Source organism: Vulpes lagopus, chromosome 11 (genome assembly GCF_018345385.1).
Source record: "Vulpes lagopus strain Blue_001 chromosome 11, ASM1834538v1, whole genome shotgun sequence".
NCBI classification, from domain to species: domain Eukaryota; kingdom Metazoa; phylum Chordata; class Mammalia; order Carnivora; family Canidae; genus Vulpes; species Vulpes lagopus.
In genome coordinates, this window is record NC_054834.1 from 67,066,809 (window position 1) to 67,084,341 (window position 17,533).

A 17,533-nucleotide genomic window follows, 5' to 3' on the forward strand; every position below is an offset into this window, starting at 1 on the left:
TCTAGGTTTATTTATGATTTTCATCTCTTTCCATTTGAAAACCTATGGAGGAACAGTACCTTAATTATATTTTTGGCCAGCTTTGAGAAATCATGGTTTTTTGTCTGGCTAATCATACTGTTTCATTTTTATTATTCACTGCTTTCCCCTTAGTTTTTTCCCTAAGTTTGAGCAAATACAAACCTACCTTAAAAATTTAAGTCCTCTTGGCTTCAACAGAGCTGTCATCTGAAGCAGAGGCAGACCTCTCTGGAATATCATATTCTCTCAGAGCCAAGTATATATAATAAATCCCATTAGCACTGAGACCTTGAGGTGACTGGCACTCACTCGTTGGCATGTTGACAGGCATGCTGTGCTTGGTCTATAGCTTGTGCCAATATTCGTAGTAACCGTGCTATTCAACTAGTTACCTTTCCTTCTTCAATCCTCAAAGCGCAAGAAGAGTGCAGTCACATACCTGAACAGTACCATGCATCCTGGGACCCGGAAGAGAGGTGAGTACTTTTTTTTGTAGCTCTCCCTTGCTGTTGCTTCTGCTTTTTCTATGTTGTGTTTCTCCCCCTCCTTTCTCCCATTGTCCTAGAGCCTAACTCCTAAATCCCTTGAAAATAGTTTCGTTGTTGCTGTTTTGTGAAAATAGAGGGAGAAGAGAGTGAGATTTCTTATTAGAGTCCTGTATACTGAATCACAAGCTGCTTTGCCTCAGATTCTGGCAAAGCTGACTCAAGAAAATGGCTTACTACAGCAGTTCTGCCCCAGGCCCACCAGGCTGTCCGTGAATAGCACAGTGAACAGAACATTGTGTGAAAGGAAGCATTTTAGCATCATTGAGCAGAACAGAGTACTGCTGTTGCCAAGGTGTTCTTAAGTAGTGTCTGAGTCGTCCTGCTGCCAGAGAAACCAGAGCACGACTCGAGTTTCTGTGAGCTGCAGACTTTCCAGGAATGAGAGAGGTAGCCACACTGAGAACTTAGAATCTATGGAGTTGAAGGTATCTCCAGCTAGGGAAGAGAAGAAGGTCATTGTCAAAACAGGCTCCCTGAAATAGAAGTTCTGAAGAGCACCATCACCATATTTTGGGCCTCCCCAGGTGGGTGGTGCACCTTACTTGTGGGCGGGGCAGAGGCAGCAGCCCTCCATACAGGACTGAGTAGGTCTTAATAGCTCTGAATTTGAGCTCATGAACAAGGTTCTGAAATTGTTCTTTGATGTCAGTGATACATCCCAGGGTCCCTTTCTCCACATGATAATGTGTCCCTGAATTACAGTTCCAGGCTAGAAACGTTGCAGAGTGAGTGGAGTAGCATAATAATTTTTGCATAAGCACACACTGTCTCAGAGCTATTGGAAGCCTAGGAGGTCATCCTGACCCTTTTCTTTTGTCTACTTTAGGCAGGGCTGCACCTGTACCATTACTACCTCCTCACCTGAAAGAGATAGCATACCCACCCTCAGTGATCCATCTAATGTTTCATTAGCCCTGTCCTTTAAGTAGTCAAAAATATTTCCTTGGGAAACCCTGAGTCATTGCTTCCTATTGATTCCTGGGCCACAGTAACCAGTGTCATGGGTTATTTTTTGTTTTATTTTTGGCAATTTTTAGTAACCTCTGACCCAGTTCTCAGAAAGGAGCCCCCAGTCATAAGCCACAGTTAATTTGTCTGCTGGTGGGGATTATTTGCTAAGAGGACAGGGGTTGAATGAGCCAGAAAGACCTTGGCATCAGTGCCAAGGTCAGAGGATGAAAGCCTGTATCTACAATGCCTAGGATGTACCTTCTGCAGGTAAACAAAGAGCATTCATCTTTCACATCCCCTTTGGGCAGCACTAAATTCCCCAGAAAAGACAAACCTGTATGATCTTTGTACCGCAGACATTGCCAGTTTAACACAGGTAATATTTGTGTAATGTCTGACAGAATCATGACTCTGTGCATAATCCTGATATAAATTATAACTGTTGGCAAAGTTGTGATCTCTGTACCATTTACCAGTGCTCGTAGGCAGTTGTGTGCCTCTCTGGCTTTTTTTTTTTTCCCTTTGGTGTGCTGGATATATACTTTTGATCACTCAAAGCTTAGAAGCTTTAATCCTGGCTCTTCTAACAAGGACCCTGGCTTGGATGTATCATAAGGCAGGAGTGGTTGACCAATCTTGCCATGCCCATCAGGGTCCATTTATAGATTCTCTGTACCATGAGGCTTGATTCCCAGGGCTCTTGCTCCAATCAGCCCTTCAGCAGTGTTGCTGATGGCAGGGCCTTTTTGGAGATTTTGTAGCAGACCCTAGTCCTTAGACATGTAGTTCACCAGAGTGTGACAGAAGTGGGGAGACAGTTCTTTTTTTTTTTTTTTTAAGATTTTATTTATTCATGAGAGAAAGAGCCAGAGACACAGACAGAGGGAGAAGCAGGCTCCATGCAGGGAGCCCAATGCGGGACTTGATCTCGGGACTCTGGTATCACTCCCTGGGCCGAAGGCAGACACTCAACCCCTGAGCCACCCACATTTCCTGGGGAGACAGTTCTTGATCAGCGGGGAGAGTCTCTGACTCTATACATACTGAATATCATTGTTAAGCTCAGAACATCTTTTTAGCTCTTAGGTTCCAGCTAGTCCCAGAACATATTTCTCACCAACTCTATCAGCAAGGGATAAGAATAGTTAACTTGAATTTTGCCTCCTCGGTTTGCCTTTCTCCATGCTCACAAGCAGTGAAATGACCAATATATAGATAGAGAAAAGGAAAAACAGAAATCCTAAATAAATCCATTTGTGGGAACTGGGAATTATTGATTGTAAGGATGATGGTTACAGAGAAACCTTAGAGAACAACATGTAGAAGTGGAAAAATAAACTCTTATTCCTAGCTGTGGCCCCCCTTGAGCTTTGACATCTTGATTTCATGCTAGAAGTCTCAAATTGTAATAGTCCAGGAGCATCACCAGAATCCACCCAAGGCAAGGCCCTTTAACATGACGTAGCCCTCCTGTCATTCTCCAAGGCTGTCTTATCCTCCTTTCTTTTGAGACTCGTGTAGTTGTTTCTAATGACATTTAAATCTTTGCTTTTCTTCCTCTCTTTGGGACTGTTGTATTAACCTTCTGTCTGCTACCTCACTTCCTTTTCCATGCTAGCCAATGAGGAACACTGGCCAAAGGTATGTAAGATCATTTTTCCCCCTTTCTTTCCCTCCCCCTTTTTTCCTTTTTGTTCCCTTCTCTTGGTATATAGGTCGTCCTCCAAAATACAATGCAGTGCTGGGGTTTGGAGCCCTTACCCCAACATCCCCCCCATCCAGTCATCCTGACTCCCCCGAAAATGAAAAGACAGAGACCACATTCACTTTCCCTGCACCTGTTCAGCCTGTGTCCCTGCCCAGCCCCACCTCCACAGACGTAAGTAACTTGGGAAAAGCGCGCTCTCTTTCTGAGAGCTTACATTGGGGAAACCGTTATCATGTGTTGTCTCCTTGCCAGCTGCATCTCCTTGACTCACCCTGGAACAGCAGTAACCCCTACAAGACACAATATACCATGTAAGGCAGCTTTCTGCCAGGGCCCCAGGTCCTGCCATGTCCTTGAGAATCATGTACCACATCGGGAGGCTCAGTCAGAGTGTTTAAAATCTGGATTTGATCTGCTGTGAATCATTCTCAGGAACAGGGAGAGACAGGAAGTCAGCTCCTGTAATTGAAAGGTGCTCAGGTTTCTGTCCTTGTTTTGGGGTTAGGAAAAAGGAACAAGGCACACATTCCCCTGGCAGTCCTTGTTTCTTGCTTCAGGTAGAATTCAGGAAGTGGAAAACGTTTCTTTCAAGCAACTTTATTTAGCAGAATTGATTAAACAGGTTCCTATAAAAGTGTCATATATTTAGTAACCCTGCATGTAGAAACTGCAGGATTATAAACTAGTACCCTGAGATTATGGGTTTTTATTTTTTGTTTTTACTTTACTTATTTTTACATTTTTCATTTTAATTCTAGTAGAGTTAGGATGCAGTGCTATGTGAGTTTCAGGTGTACACTACAGTAATGCAGCAGTCATATATGTGACTCCGTGCTTGTCACCCGTTTCTCCCAGCCCACCTCCCCTCTGGTCACAATCAGTGTGTTCTCTCTAGTGCCCTAAGATTTTTAAATGAGCAAATACTTACTGAGCACTACTCTGCTGAACAAGTGCTATTCTTAAGGCTGGGGATAGAACAGGGAACAAAAGCAACTCCTTGCCCTCAAGGAGCTCCTATTACATGGCCAGAGGCAGGTGATAAGCAAATGAACATATAAAAGGTAGTAATAAGTTCTGTAAAGAAAATTGGGACAAAATAAGAGGGATAAGAAACCTTTTATTTTGTGAAGAGAGGGAAGAGAGAGCATCTGTGGTAGAAAGTGGAATGTGTGAGAATGTGTCAGGGGAGAGCATTCCATGCAGAGGGCAGAGCAGTGCAGAAGCCCTGAGATGGGCATATACATGGTGTGGAGGAAAAGCAAGAAGGCCAGGACAGTGGGGGCATAGGGAGTGGTGAGATGGTGGGAAAGGACACCCCAGAGCGGGGCCCAAGGTGCAGGGCCTTGGGGCTTTTACTTGGAAGGAGATAGGGGACGACTGGAGGGCTCTGAGGAGAGGAGTGACATAATTTTTCAACTTTTTATTTAGATAATTTTGAAACAGAGAAGTTGCAAGAAAATACAAAGAACAAATATATACCTTTCACCTAGATTCACTGATTGTTACCATTTTGCTACATGTGCTCCCCCCTATACACATGAGTGCACACACGCATACACACACATAAACATATTTTGCTGAACTAGTTAACAAGTTGCAGACATCATGAATCTTCACCCAAAACCTTTCAGTATATATTTTCTAAGAACAGATACTCTGATATAGACACAATGTAGTTATCAAATTGAGGATATGTAATATTGAGTAAATATTATTATGTAGCGTATATTCCATATTCAGGTTTCTCCAGTTGTCTCAATAATTGCCTTAGTAGCACTTTGTTTTTTCTGCTCCAGAATCCAGATTAAGATCACTCTTGATATTCGTTGTCATGGTACTGTCTCTTTTGCCTTCTTACTCTGAAACAGTTTCTCAGCCTTTCTTTGTCTTTCATGGCATGGACATTTCTTAAAACATAAGCCAGTTGCTGCGTAGAGTACCCCTCCATTTGGATAACCTGATTGTTTCCTCAGGAGGAGATTCAGGGTATGCATTTTTGTAGGAACACTAAATATGTGATGGCGAGTCCTTCTCTGTGCATCACATGTCGTCCGCTGGTCTGTCCTGTTGTTGGTGATGTTAGCTTTCATCTCTTAAGAGAGCTTTGAGTCTGTATAAATATCCAGTTCCCCCACAAACTGTTACCCAGTAGTTTTAGCATCCTTTGATGGTTCTTCCCTGTGTTTACTATTTTTAAGGTGTTTCCAAAATCAACTTGGATTTTAAAAGGATCACTGTATCGGAAACCTGGATAAGAGACTGTGGAGAGGATAGGATGGGAACAGGAAGACCAGTTAGGAGGCAAGAGCTGAGGACAGCTTGGCCTGATAGGGTGGTAGACATAGAGATGGAGGAAAGTGACCGAGTCTGCATATATTTTTAAGAGCCAACAGGATTAGATATGGAGTATGAGAAAAAGAGATAATAGTCAAGGATGAATCCAGAGTTTTCAGCCTAAGCAGTTACCAGGATAAAATTCATTTACTCAAGATGGCAAGAAGGACAGGTTTGAGGAGGGAAACCAAGAGTTTGATTTTGTACATGTCCCTTTTTTTGTGTCAATTACAGAGCTTGTCTTTAGGATCATCTTTAGGTAAAATATCTCTTGAACTGGAAGGTTCTTAGTGCTTACTAATAGTCTATCCTTTTCCAAAGAACAAAAGAATACCGTATGCACACACTAAGTTAAAATTCTAGAAGTAGCAAAGGAAGTGTTCTCTTTGGAGGACAGGTCACAGTGAAGTTCTGTTCTCTGGCAGCCTTTCCTTCCATGGACATAACTGGTGACTACAGCAAGACTCAGACTTGCTCTTGGAATTCAGCATTTCATCCAGCCTTTCTGACTTCCGGCATTAGTAATTGATAAAGGTTTTCAACCTGTTCTGAGTAATGAGTACCAGGAGTCCTTGTCAGAAACCTTGTTTGCTGGTACCAGAGATGGTCCCAACTTTTCTGCGTGTGAGTCTCTTTCTCCTAAAGATTTTTTTTGGTTTTGGTGCTTTTGGGCTAATAGGGGTCTATGGGTTTCTTTGAGAGACTGAACCCAAAGGATCTACTCAAAGTAAAAACTCCTGCCAGGTTTCATCTTAAAATGTAAACACTGCTCTTCTCAGAAATCCAAAGGTAAAAGAAGGCTCTTCTAAAACCACTAAATATGTTAGAACTTCTTAAGTGTTAAACCTAGTGGAATAGATTTTTTTTTTAAGATAATTGACTTCTACTTTTACAGTATCCTAACAGTGGCAGTGATTAAAATCAGCACACAGGACTCTCTGTGTTTGCTGCTGGGTAGGACAAGCCCCAACAACATTAATTAAACAATCACAGCTGAAAGGCAAGCATTTCCTGGGGATCAGTAACCGTCTAGAAGGACTTGGTAATACAAAACCCAGCCAGACACTAATCCTCAGGATATACCTTATTGCCACTATCATTTTATGAGAAGGGAAGATATGTTGACATACTTATAAAATTCTTTTAGCAAATGATGAAGTTGCAGTTGATATAGCCAGGATGTTTGCAAAAAACACATGTGGTCGGCTCCTAGCGAAGAATCATGGGTCACCATCTTTCAATTTAACATTTGGCTTATGGTAGCAATTCAGTCACCAAAGCCTGAGCCTTTTGACCTGGAGCAGGACCTCCAAGGGATTTTCTCTGCTCTCTTTAAGCTAATCAGAGAATCCATTCTGGGTAGATAAAATCTATACCTTGGCATTTTATTATTCATTTCTATGGGCAGTTGTTCTCCAAATTTGGTCCTTGAGACTCTTTTTGGGGTCTATAAAATCAAAACTATCTTCATGATAATACTAGAATATTATTTGCCATTTTTTAAAAAGATATTTATTCATTCATGAGAGAGACAGGCAGAGACAGGCAGGGGGAGAAGCAGGCTCCATGCAGGGAACCCGATGTGAGACTCCATCCCAGGACTCCAGGATCATGCCCTGAGCCGAAGGCAAACACTCAACTGCTGAGCCACCCAGGCATCCCTTCTTTACCATTTTCATTCTCTTTTTCTGAAGAGTAACCAGTGGACTTTTCCAGATATTACATGACATAAAATGATGTCATAACTCTGATGACACATGGAATATGCACGTGTGCTGGGATTTTACAGGTTTTCAGTACACTGTTTTAGTAACTTCCTATGATTCTGTACTTATTTCAAAATTGAAAACTTCTAAAATTTCTAATATAGTAAATATCAATAAATGTAATTTACATAAACGAAAACTCTTTGAGGTCCTTGGTAATATGGGGTCCTGACACTGAGCAGACTGGGAACTGTTGCTCTCCAACGTGGAAATAGGATAGGAAATCATCTTTCCTTTAGAAACTTGAAAGAACTGTCCGCCCCCCACTTCTTGATGTGCTCCTACTCAGGAGCAAAGGAAAGTGAGCAGAACTCTTTACCCAACAGAATAAGATGTCCAGTTTTTTTTGTTTTTACTTCATCACCAGTAATTTATCTAGGATTCATGTGAACCAGTCTCTGAAACCTTTAAATTTTTATAAACTTATTAAAGATGCAGACTCACACAGGACTCAGGTTTAAGAAAGATTGTTTCTCTAGAGAAGAGTGCCCTTCAGCCTGATTTTAAGAATGAAAGGAAAGTTATAATTAATCAAGGGATGAAACCTTAACCTCTTTAGGTGCCTCGAAGCTGAACTTTGAGGCGGCACACTTATGCAGTATTTTTGCTCGTATACTGAGTATCTTCTTTATTGTCCAGAGATAATATTTTCTTACTAAATGTAAGAAATTATCTGATTATCTTAACAACCTTTTGCAGCAGTTTTCTAGGCTCTAGATACCCTAGTGAATTATAGACTTTCCTTTTCTTTAGAGAGAAATTACAGGTCTGGGAAGATACATTCCTTCCACAGTGGCGGCTGAAAAGAATTGAACATTGCTGTCTATGTCATTGCTTCCTGTGCAGAGTTTCTGTATTAGGCCTTCTGGCAAAATAGCCTGGAAATTTAAAACAACACACTGGAAGTGAAGAGGGGGCCTAAGTGGCAGTGCTGCCTTGCTGGCTAACCTCTGGTGTGTCTTAGGTCTTCTTTCCCATGTGTCTTTATCAATCCTATTTCTGGAACAGGCCAGGGATTGACCTGCTGAAAAATACCTTTTTTTTTTTTTCTCTTCAGTGTTTTCCTCTCCATATTAAGTAGATCTGCTTTTTTTTTTTTTTTTCTGCTGTTGCCTTCCGTTCATAGGGCTCCCACAGACTTACCTGAGTACCAGAACTTTCAGTGATGGGGGCGGGGACAGAGTACACTGGGGTTGCTCATCTCTTTCCATCTGGTGATATATTTTATGGGGAGGAATAAAACCTCCCAGCATAGAATGGTCCATTGAACAGCAAATGCCAAATAGTGGTTTTAAGAGAACCTTGTCAGCTGTTGCTTTGGCTTTTTAAATTCTTCATGTTAGAAAGCTGATGGGAGTTTCATTTGTTCCTGACTTAATCTTTTCCCCATTGAATGTGCACTCTATTTTTTTCTCCCTGAGAAAAAATTTAGTAAAATTCCATATTTTGTCTGTCTTCTTTTCCCAATCCTAAACTCTGCTAAAAAATAGTGGGTAATGAGAATTGTTTGTATCATATTGTGGAACACTTTGATGAATGGAATTCAGTATCTTCAAACTTTATGATTTGTGGGTTGGACTCTACCAAAACATAAGTGCTGAGCTATCACCTGTAAAGTTAATTTGGGCCTAGGTGATTACATGGCTTTTCTGTAAACTCTAAGGATACTGTCCCTGCCCAGGGAACCTCAGCTGTATGGAGCAAGTGGGGGCTGTGCCATTGGCAATTCCTACTTTCCTTGAATACTTCTGTAACATGTTGGAGGGGGCACAGCTGAGTGTCGTGAAACATACATATCCAGAATGTGCATGTTAACATTCACATTTTACCTTTTTTGTCCTTTCTCTTACCTTTCCTCTCAATTTCCTAGGGTGATATCCATGAGGATTTTTGCAGCGTTTGCAGGAAAAGTGGCCAGTTGCTTATGTGTGACACATGTTCCCGTGTGTATCATCTGGACTGCTTAGACCCTCCTCTGAAAACTATTCCCAAGGGCATGTGGATCTGTCCCAGATGTCAGGACCAGGTACTAAGGAGTGGGTCAGACAGTGATGGGCTGAGGAGGAGAAAGTGTGGTCAGGAGGACCTCCTTTCCCCTTAGACTTGGGGGAATGGTGGAGTCTCTTCCCTCTCCTATCTGTTCATGGACCCACATAGCGTCCATCCTCTCGAGCTTCTCTGTCCTTTTACTGAGATGGGGAGTCTGTGTAGGTGGGAAGGCTCTAACTGCTTCCCTTTATTTAAAATGACTTATCTTCTCATGACCTTGCCCTTTCAAAGCCATAAGACTTTCTGCCTCTTTCTCTAAGAATGGTCCAAACCCAGTATGTGGTTTTGAGACTCTTCTTTTAGAAATAAAACTCTTAAAGGAAAGTGCGCAATTGATTGTTTAATTCAAATAACAACAGTGTCACCTTTAACCTGTGTTGTCACTGGGATCAGAGAACTAACTGTAAAGTAGCTGTCTTACTATTTCATGGACTTGAAAAGCAAACATTAACTATCCTAGCCTCTTCCCTTCTTGTGCAGTTTCTGGTCTCTTTTTCTCAACTACCTATGTACCTTTATGTTTTCATGATAAGCCGTTTCAGTCTTTTTTGGAACTAGGCAAAGTATAAATAATAGGCCCAATAGCTCAGCAAGCTTTGGGATGCTGCTCAGTTCTTTGGAATCCTGTTTGAGAGAATTCTGGTTTTCCCCAAAATTTAATCCTGGTTTTTATCCTACTATCTTCGTAAAGTAGTGGAGACCATTCTCTCTGTGTTCTCTCCTGATGCTGCTCTGTAACTCTGGTAATTTTCTAAATTATACTTTGATATTTGGAACTGATACTTAATTTCTTTGGTTAGGCTATCTTTGAGGGATGTAAAAAACTAAAATTGAGATAGGCAGGTCAGGGATGAAACTGCCAGCAGCTGCTGCCATCGTGCAGGCATGTAGCTTGTATGCCAGTGGGTCTGGCTGTCAGAGTAGTTGGGCATCATATGTGGCATGTATGAGAAGCCAGGAATGCCCCGGCAAGTCCTAGCCTCTTTCTAAGCTGGGGCTTGAGTGGCTTGACTTTCCTTGTCACCGAACTTCATTCTGTCAAAAGTTTCCGGAACTTCATAGTCTAGAAAAGTGTAGACCAGGGTTTAAATCTTCCTGGATTTTGTCTGCCAATAGCTATAGACACGTTGCTTGTCACTACACAGGGGAGGTGTGTTTATACCAAGGAAAAACTTCTAAACCTCATTTCAGATGCTGAAAAAGGAAGAAGCAATTCCATGGCCTGGAACTTTAGCAATTGTTCATTCCTATATCGCCTACAAAGCAGGTAAATAATCATCCACACCCCCTTTTGTGTGATCCTACCCTTGCTTAAAAAGAAAAGTGCTATATGGCAGCACTTGTTTTGTTTTCAAAAGGAAATTTAGGGATCCCTGGGTGGCGCAGCGGTTTGGCGCCTGCCTTTGGCCCAGGGCGCGATCCTGGAGACCCGGGATCGGGTCCCACGTCGGGCTCCCGGTGCATGGAGCCTGCTTCTCCCTCTGCCTGTGTCTCTGCCTCTCTCTCTGTGTGTGTGTGTGACTATCATAAATAAATAAAAATTTTAAAAAAACAAAAAAACAAAAACAAAAGGAAATTTAAAGTTAAAAATGAAAAGCTTTTATTGAACAAGATGAAAAGTTTGTGTAGAATTTTCTTGGAGAGGAAAAATGAGAAGTGGTATCTTAGAGTCAGGCCCACACCACTGACAGCTTTCTTAGCATAGGTGTCTATACATGTAATAAGGGAAGGTCTGGGTGGACACATTCTCCACCCACACTGGAGCTCAGAGGAACTTTGGGCAAAATATCTTCTTTGGCCAGCATTCTGAACACAGTGGCATTTTCAAATAATTCATTGTTAAAAACAGTTCCTTTTTGTTTTCCCAGCAAAAGAAGAAGAGAAACAGAAATTACTTAAATGGAGTTCAGATTTAAAACAAGAACGAGAACAACTAGAGCAGAAGGTGAAACAGCTCAGCAATTCTATAAGTGTAAGTAAATCCTATGCCTTCAGTGATAGATATGGATAGGGACACTCTCACACGTAGAATAGTACATGTGGCTCCCAAGGGCCCATGCCAGTCCTTCAGCTTATTAACAGTTAATTTGGGCGGACACAGTGTGCCTCCAAGTTACAGTTCGGCCCTCAGGACAGGCGGCCAGTCGGTACGTGGTACCTTCTCCAAGCTCTGGAACCTCCTGTTGGCTTTCATCTGAGAGGATTTTCAGTGTCCAGGCTGAAGAGATGAAGTAGCAGCTGCAGCAGTATGGCCACCACCTCTATGTGTGCCTGAGTGGGTGTAGGAGGAGACTGGAGCCTCTCCCGATGCCCGGTAGACACAGATCAGGTCCCTGTATAGAAGCCTTTCTAGTCATCCCAGTTAGTGGTCTGTCTGCACAGCACTTTGCTGCCGTCCTTTCTTCCACACCCTGCTGATTGCATCTCCAGGTTTTCCTGACCAGCTTAAGGAAGAGAGGTTTCTGGAGACAAGTATTGGAAGTAAATACTGCCCAGCCTGGCCTGTCCAGGTGTTGTATACAATCCAACAGCCTGGCCTGTCCAGGGTTGTATTTGCAGCAGAGATTCTGAGGTCCTGCCAGAGCAAATTTTATTTCTCACTGGGTAGGCACCCCTCCCCTTTTTGGAGCCAGGTGGCCTCAGCCCTCAGGGGCAGCGGGCAGTACCCTGGACTTGGTGGCAGTTGAGCTGTCCCACTCGGCACCTTTCTCCTCATCACCGTAGTACCCATGGCATGCAGGTTTCACATTCTTTTTGCTTAGACCAGAAGTCAGCGGCTGTGGGAGACCTTGAGCAAAAGGGCAAAAGACAAGTGCATGACCGAGCAGAAGGGTTTCTGTCAACTGCAGTGTTTGATTCTCCCACATATCACAGTGCTGCTACCCCCAGCCTGCCTCTAAATTCTTGCCGACCAACTGATCCTCGGTAGCCCTCAAATTGGATCCAGATACCAGTGGCTCCTTTTCTGCCCTCAAAAGCTCAGTCCGGTCCTGAGCACATTAGCACCCATTTGCAAGGCAGAAGCATGCCAAAACCTGCCCAAACCAGCTTCAGCGCAGCTCTGGGAATGTTTTTAAGATACCTTTATTTTGCAGCATTAGAATGGTAATTCACGTTTGGTTTTAAGTCCTGGTATCCAGCAGGGTTGGCATTTAAACCACTCACTTGCACTCTCCCTCCTGCCTGTTGGGCCACCTCCTCCTGTTGGGAAGTGGTGCCACCTCCAGTGCAGAGCTGAACAAAGTTTAGGGGCACACACCAGCCAACAGGGTTCTTTTACCTGGAGAGAGCTGCCAGGCCTGTCAGAAAAGCCACAGAGGCTCAGTGCCACTGCCCTTCTCATTTGCTGCAGAAATGCATGGAAATGAAGAATACCATCTTGGCCCGGCAGAAGGAGATGCACAGCTCCCTGGAGAAGGTAAAACAGCTGATCCGCCTCATCCACGGCATCGACCTCTCCAAACCTGTAGACTCTGAGGCCACTGTGGGGGCCATCTCCAACGGCCCGGACTGCACCCCCCCTGCCAACGCCGCCACCTCTACGCCGGCCCACTCCCCCTCCTCCCAGAGCTGCACAGCGAACTGTACCCAGGGGGACGAGACTAAATAACAGAGCCCCGAGAGGAGAAGCCACGGGATCCCGGCGGCAAGGAGAGCAAAAACACTGAAGACTCTAGAAAAGCAAAGCCGGATTTCTTCTGGAAAGTACAGAATTCTTTTGGTTCTTTGGTTCCAGAGAGAGAGAAGATGCTTGTGCCAGGTGGCACCAGAGTTTGCCAATTGATCCTTCTTATTCTGTGTGTACATGCAAAGATTGGACCATGTTACATGAAATAGTGCCAGCTGGAGGTTCTTTGCCAGCACCATGCCAAGTGAAATAATATATTTACTCTCTCTATTATACACCAGTGTGTGCCTGCAGCAGCCTCCACAGCCACCATGGGTTTGTTTTTGTTTTGTTGGGTGGGGAGCAGGGATGGGCGGAGGGAGGAGAGCAGGTTTCAGATCCTTATTTGCCGAGCCGTTTGTTTAGGTAGAGAAGACAAGTCCAAAGAGTGTGTGGGCTTTCCTGTTTCTAAACTTTCACTACTATAAAACCAAAAAAAAGGAAATTGAGATTTAACCTACCCCAGTGCCCAGAGGAGGGATGGGAGGGAAGGGGAGGGAGCCGGGGTGGGAAAAGTCTATCAAATAAGCAGTATTTCCTATTGTCTGGGGTGGGGCACAGTGCACGGAGGAGGACAGCCCTGAGGTCCTTCTGCACATTCCACTTCCCGCCACGGGCGCCCCCACCACTCCCCCAAGTTCCTTCCCTGCTTTGGCAAATTGGCGCGCATCCCCGCGGATGATCCGGTTACCTTCCCTCTCAGGCAACAGGCAGAGGCCACCCCCGCTGGCTGTTGCCAGAGCAGGGAAGAAGGGTGTGTGTGTGTCCAGGAAGGAAAAAAAGGTGGATCAGTGATTTTTACTTGAAAACAAGCTCCATCCCTTTTCTATATTTATAAGAAGAGAAGATTCTGAGCGAAGCAGCACGCGACCCAGGTGTGTGTGAATTGAATGGAGATGTTTCTTTTCTCTTTTTTTTTTTAATTTTTGTTGTTTTGTTTTGTTTTGTTTTTCTTTAAGAAAAAGTTTTATCTTGTTTCTTTTACTTTTTTGGTAACAAAAACTAAAATAAGGAATAGAAAAGCTGTTTTTCAGGCTGACAGTCAATTAAGGGTAGTCGAGGCCGTGCATGGTAGACTAGGAATCATAGTGTCAGTGAGGTCCAGTGAGTCTGTGTGAGTCCTTGTGTCATCGTTTGGGGCACTGTTTTTTATGCAAGGGCAAAAATCTTTGTATCTGGGGAAAACAACAACAACAACTTTTTTTTAAATTAAAAAGGAAAATAAAAGATACTGAGGTCTTCCTAGTGTTACTTAAATTAAGATCAAGGTAAGAAACATTGTAAAAAAATTACAAAAGTGCTATTTGTTTCCTAAAAACAGTGATTTCTATTAAAAAGGTGTCAGAACTGGAGAAAATGCTGTGTAGTTATAATTTTTTAGCACAGAACCTGCTGATCATGATGACATTTTGCTGTGTTTGTGTCTCAAGACTGGTGGGCTAGTCTCCATGATTTCTGTCCTCTGGACGACTGCAGCCCTGACGGGCAGCAGCCAAGCCCTCCCACCACTCTCCCCTCCTCAGAAAGGACTGTCCTCTCTTCTTGGCGCAGGGATCTGGGCTTCTGTTCTTGAAGCCTGAGTGGAGTGTGGATGGTATCAGGACCCTACCCTACCCTTGTCTCCTCGGATTTTGCTAGAGCAAAAGGCTGGTGCCTAAATAAGATCCCTTCCTTTGGTGCTGCTCTCCGTCTTTCAGCCACCAGCATTGTGAGTGCCTGCGGGACAACTCTGAAGGACATGGCCTGTGACACTCATTGGTGCACCCTGGCCTTGGGGGGGGGGGGGGGTGCAGGGGGCAGGCTGGCTGCATCAGCCCTTGGCACTGAGAAAGAATGCAGGAGTGAGATGTCTTGAGGGTACATGGTGTCTCTGAGACAAAGAGCCCCAGGGTGGCCTTTGTGTCTGTCTTGCCTTTGAAGAGGTCTGACTCTCCAGCTGCTTTCTCTGCCTGCTGGCTCCAGGTACCAGACGTGGCTGTCTATTGCCCTTTGCCCATCCTCAGGCTTCCTGGGCGACCTTTGGCTAGAATCGCTGTGCTTGCCTTGGCCTGGCCTGTCTCCTTCATGAGAAAACCAGGGTTCTGAAAGACTCGGACCATTTCTATCATCTTGCCTCGTGGGAGGTCAATTTTGTCAGGCATGTTCTCCCATTGGAGACCATGGCCCATTGCGTGCCTGGCCCCCAGAAGGGAGGCAGGCCCTGGGGGCCCCAGCGCTCCTGGGACATCTCTCCCAAGCCCACCCCATACTCTCTAATGGCCAGAGTCTAGGAGTGGCAGAAAAGGTCCCGTTAGTTTCCCCCCTTGCCCAATTAAACCCTGAGAGCAAATGCAAGAGAAAGGAAAACTTCTTAGGTCAGATATGCCTCATCTCTACTGGCCATTTCATCTTCCCAGGAATGTTAGGGGATTAAGAGTGGCTAAACAGGCCTCAGAGTCAGGCCCTGGCGGTGTGAGGTTGCCTGGCAGGGGGACAGAGGAGCTCCCTTTTCTCCTGCAGAAACCAAGGTGCTACGTCTAGTCAGGGAGCTGTGGAGATGCCTAGACTAGTTGGAGGAATAGTTGGCAAAGGTTCAGAGCCCAGCATCAGGCTGTATGCCCGGTCTTGAGCTCTCCTATTTGACTTGTCTGGGCCCAGAGGCTGCGAGTTGCCACATAGTACAAATCTTTTCTTGAAAGAAGTTAGGGAAACGATCATCACTAGAGGCTCAGAAAGCTGCCTGAGAATTCCTGGGGTGTCTGGGGAGGCTTGGGGGGCGGGTAGAGCTAGGAATCCACCAGTATTTTGCCTGCTGCTGTGAGTACGCACGCTCTGGCCTTGCCTGGGGTTGGGGTATGATCTTCCTAAAGTGCAGATATGAACTATTTCGTAAGTCAGCTGGTGTGGGGTACAAAATGTAACTCTGGCCCCAAACCCACATTCTGGATTCAAATTCCAAAACTACTTACTGCCAAGAAAAGGCCCTGGTCACCCCGTCTCCTTTTCCTTTACTGTCCTGCCAAGAAAAGACCCTCTCTCTGTGCCCTAGACCTGTGGGTGCTTGTGACCCCCTGAGACACACTTCCGTGACTGCTTCACCTAGGCCATCTTCACCTCTTCCTCCTCCCCCCGCTGCTACTCTTTCGCCATGCTCAGTCCTAGCTGCTCACAGACACATCTCAGACCAGCTGGCTTTGCAGTCACTTCAGAGGCCAGGGAGTGGCTGCCAGTGGGCCCTTGAACAGGACGCCAGCGGCGCAGGCACTGCACCCTGAAGCCGGTGAGGTCACATTGCTGTCATCTTCCCACCTCACGTTCTTGCCAGTGCCGCCTGCAGGTCCTTTTTCTTCCCTGGAGCCTGCTGGGTCTTGTCTCCCCTCTGCTGAGCTCATCCAGAGTTCTGCTTCCTCCCTTCCTTATCAGGCCCTTGGGGCAACTGGGCTCTGGGCAGCCTCTGGTGGGGCCTTTCTTGCGTGGGGCTGCACCGCTGGCATCATGTGAGTGCCCGGGTTCCCTGCGGGGCCTGCCCGTCCCTTCTTCCTGGCTCAGGCTCAACAGGCAGTGCGAACGGGCACAAGTGCTGCCCTCACGTCTCTCCACATGAGTGAGGGGGACTGTTTCCAGCTCATGAAGTCTGCATGTACAGTTGCCCCTCCAGCCATCTCTGATACTTCCTCTTGGGGCCAGCAGAGCCTCTCTGGGCTCTCACTCCCAAGTCACACATCATGCGCTCTAAGCGGTTTTCTCCCTTCACTCCCTTTTAGGGTGTGGTCTTTCTTATCCAAAGGGCTTAATTTAGGAGACTTTTACCCCAGAGGTAAAAGGCTCCTCTGGGTAGTAGGATGGATGGTGGCTCAGGTATTCTCCAAGCCCTGGGTTCTCCAGATTCCATGGCTTCTGCTGGATAGGGGCAACTTTGCTCTGTGTAGATGACTGTGGGCCTCACCCCCACCCCTCAGCTGGGCACCCTCCACAGGAAACAGGAGACCCACTCTCACCCTGACTTATAGCCGTCCTCAGTGACTGCTCCTCTCTAAGGGAGGGGGCGGCCCTTGGGAAGAGTCCCCTGGCCCTGCGGCAATCGGCAATCGTGAAGGGGAGGAAGCCAGGGGTCGCCCCTCCAGAGAGAGAGCCAGGGTGGAACTCTTGAAAAATGGTCCTGGGAGAGGAAGGGCAGGGCTCCCAATTCCACTTTGTCCCTCCTCCCACAAGGCCCTTCCTCCCTGAGGACTCCGCCGTCCCCCACAGTGGCCTGTGGCCTCTGCACCTCTGTGTCGTCGGGTCCTCAGCCCAGGGTGAGCCGCAGTCAGGCAGGACAAGACGGGCAGCCAGAGGTCAGCACGCTCCGAGCAGAAAAGAGCCAGCCAGCCCCCAATCCTGTCTCTTGTCCACGCCCTCTGTGATTTCAGTCTTGATAGAACTTGTATTTGGAGTTTTGTGCTTCAAAGTTTTTGTTTTTGTTTGTTTCATTTTTGTTTTGAGGGGGTGGGGGGGGATCCAGAGCAGCTGA

The 17,533-nt window shown here is 45.5% G+C and overlaps 1 protein-coding gene across 16 annotated transcripts in view; it reads left to right on the top strand.

Annotated features, from left to right (window-relative positions):
• Positions 1-14,396, top strand: part of PHF21A (PHD finger protein 21A) — a 194,033-nt gene extending 179,637 nt beyond the window's left edge. For 12 of the 16 annotated variants that reach the window (XM_041723301.1, XM_041723292.1, XM_041723291.1 and 9 more), the window contains 6 exons: positions 437-497; positions 3,236-3,399; positions 9,199-9,354; positions 10,569-10,644; positions 11,246-11,349; positions 12,730-14,396. In XM_041723301.1, coding sequence (XP_041579235.1) covers positions 437-497; positions 3,236-3,399; positions 9,199-9,354; positions 10,569-10,644; positions 11,246-11,349; positions 12,730-12,987 — 819 coding nt within the window. In that variant the 3' untranslated portion in view covers positions 12,988-14,396. Of the gene's footprint in view, positions 1-436; positions 498-3,138; positions 3,162-3,235; positions 3,400-9,198; positions 9,355-10,568; positions 10,645-11,245; positions 11,350-12,729 lie in introns of all 16 variants that reach the window. The other 4 variants (XM_041723305.1, XM_041723308.1, XM_041723306.1 and 1 more) reach the window with 1 other exon arrangement.
• The last annotated feature ends 3,137 nt before the right edge of the window (positions 14,397-17,533 follow it).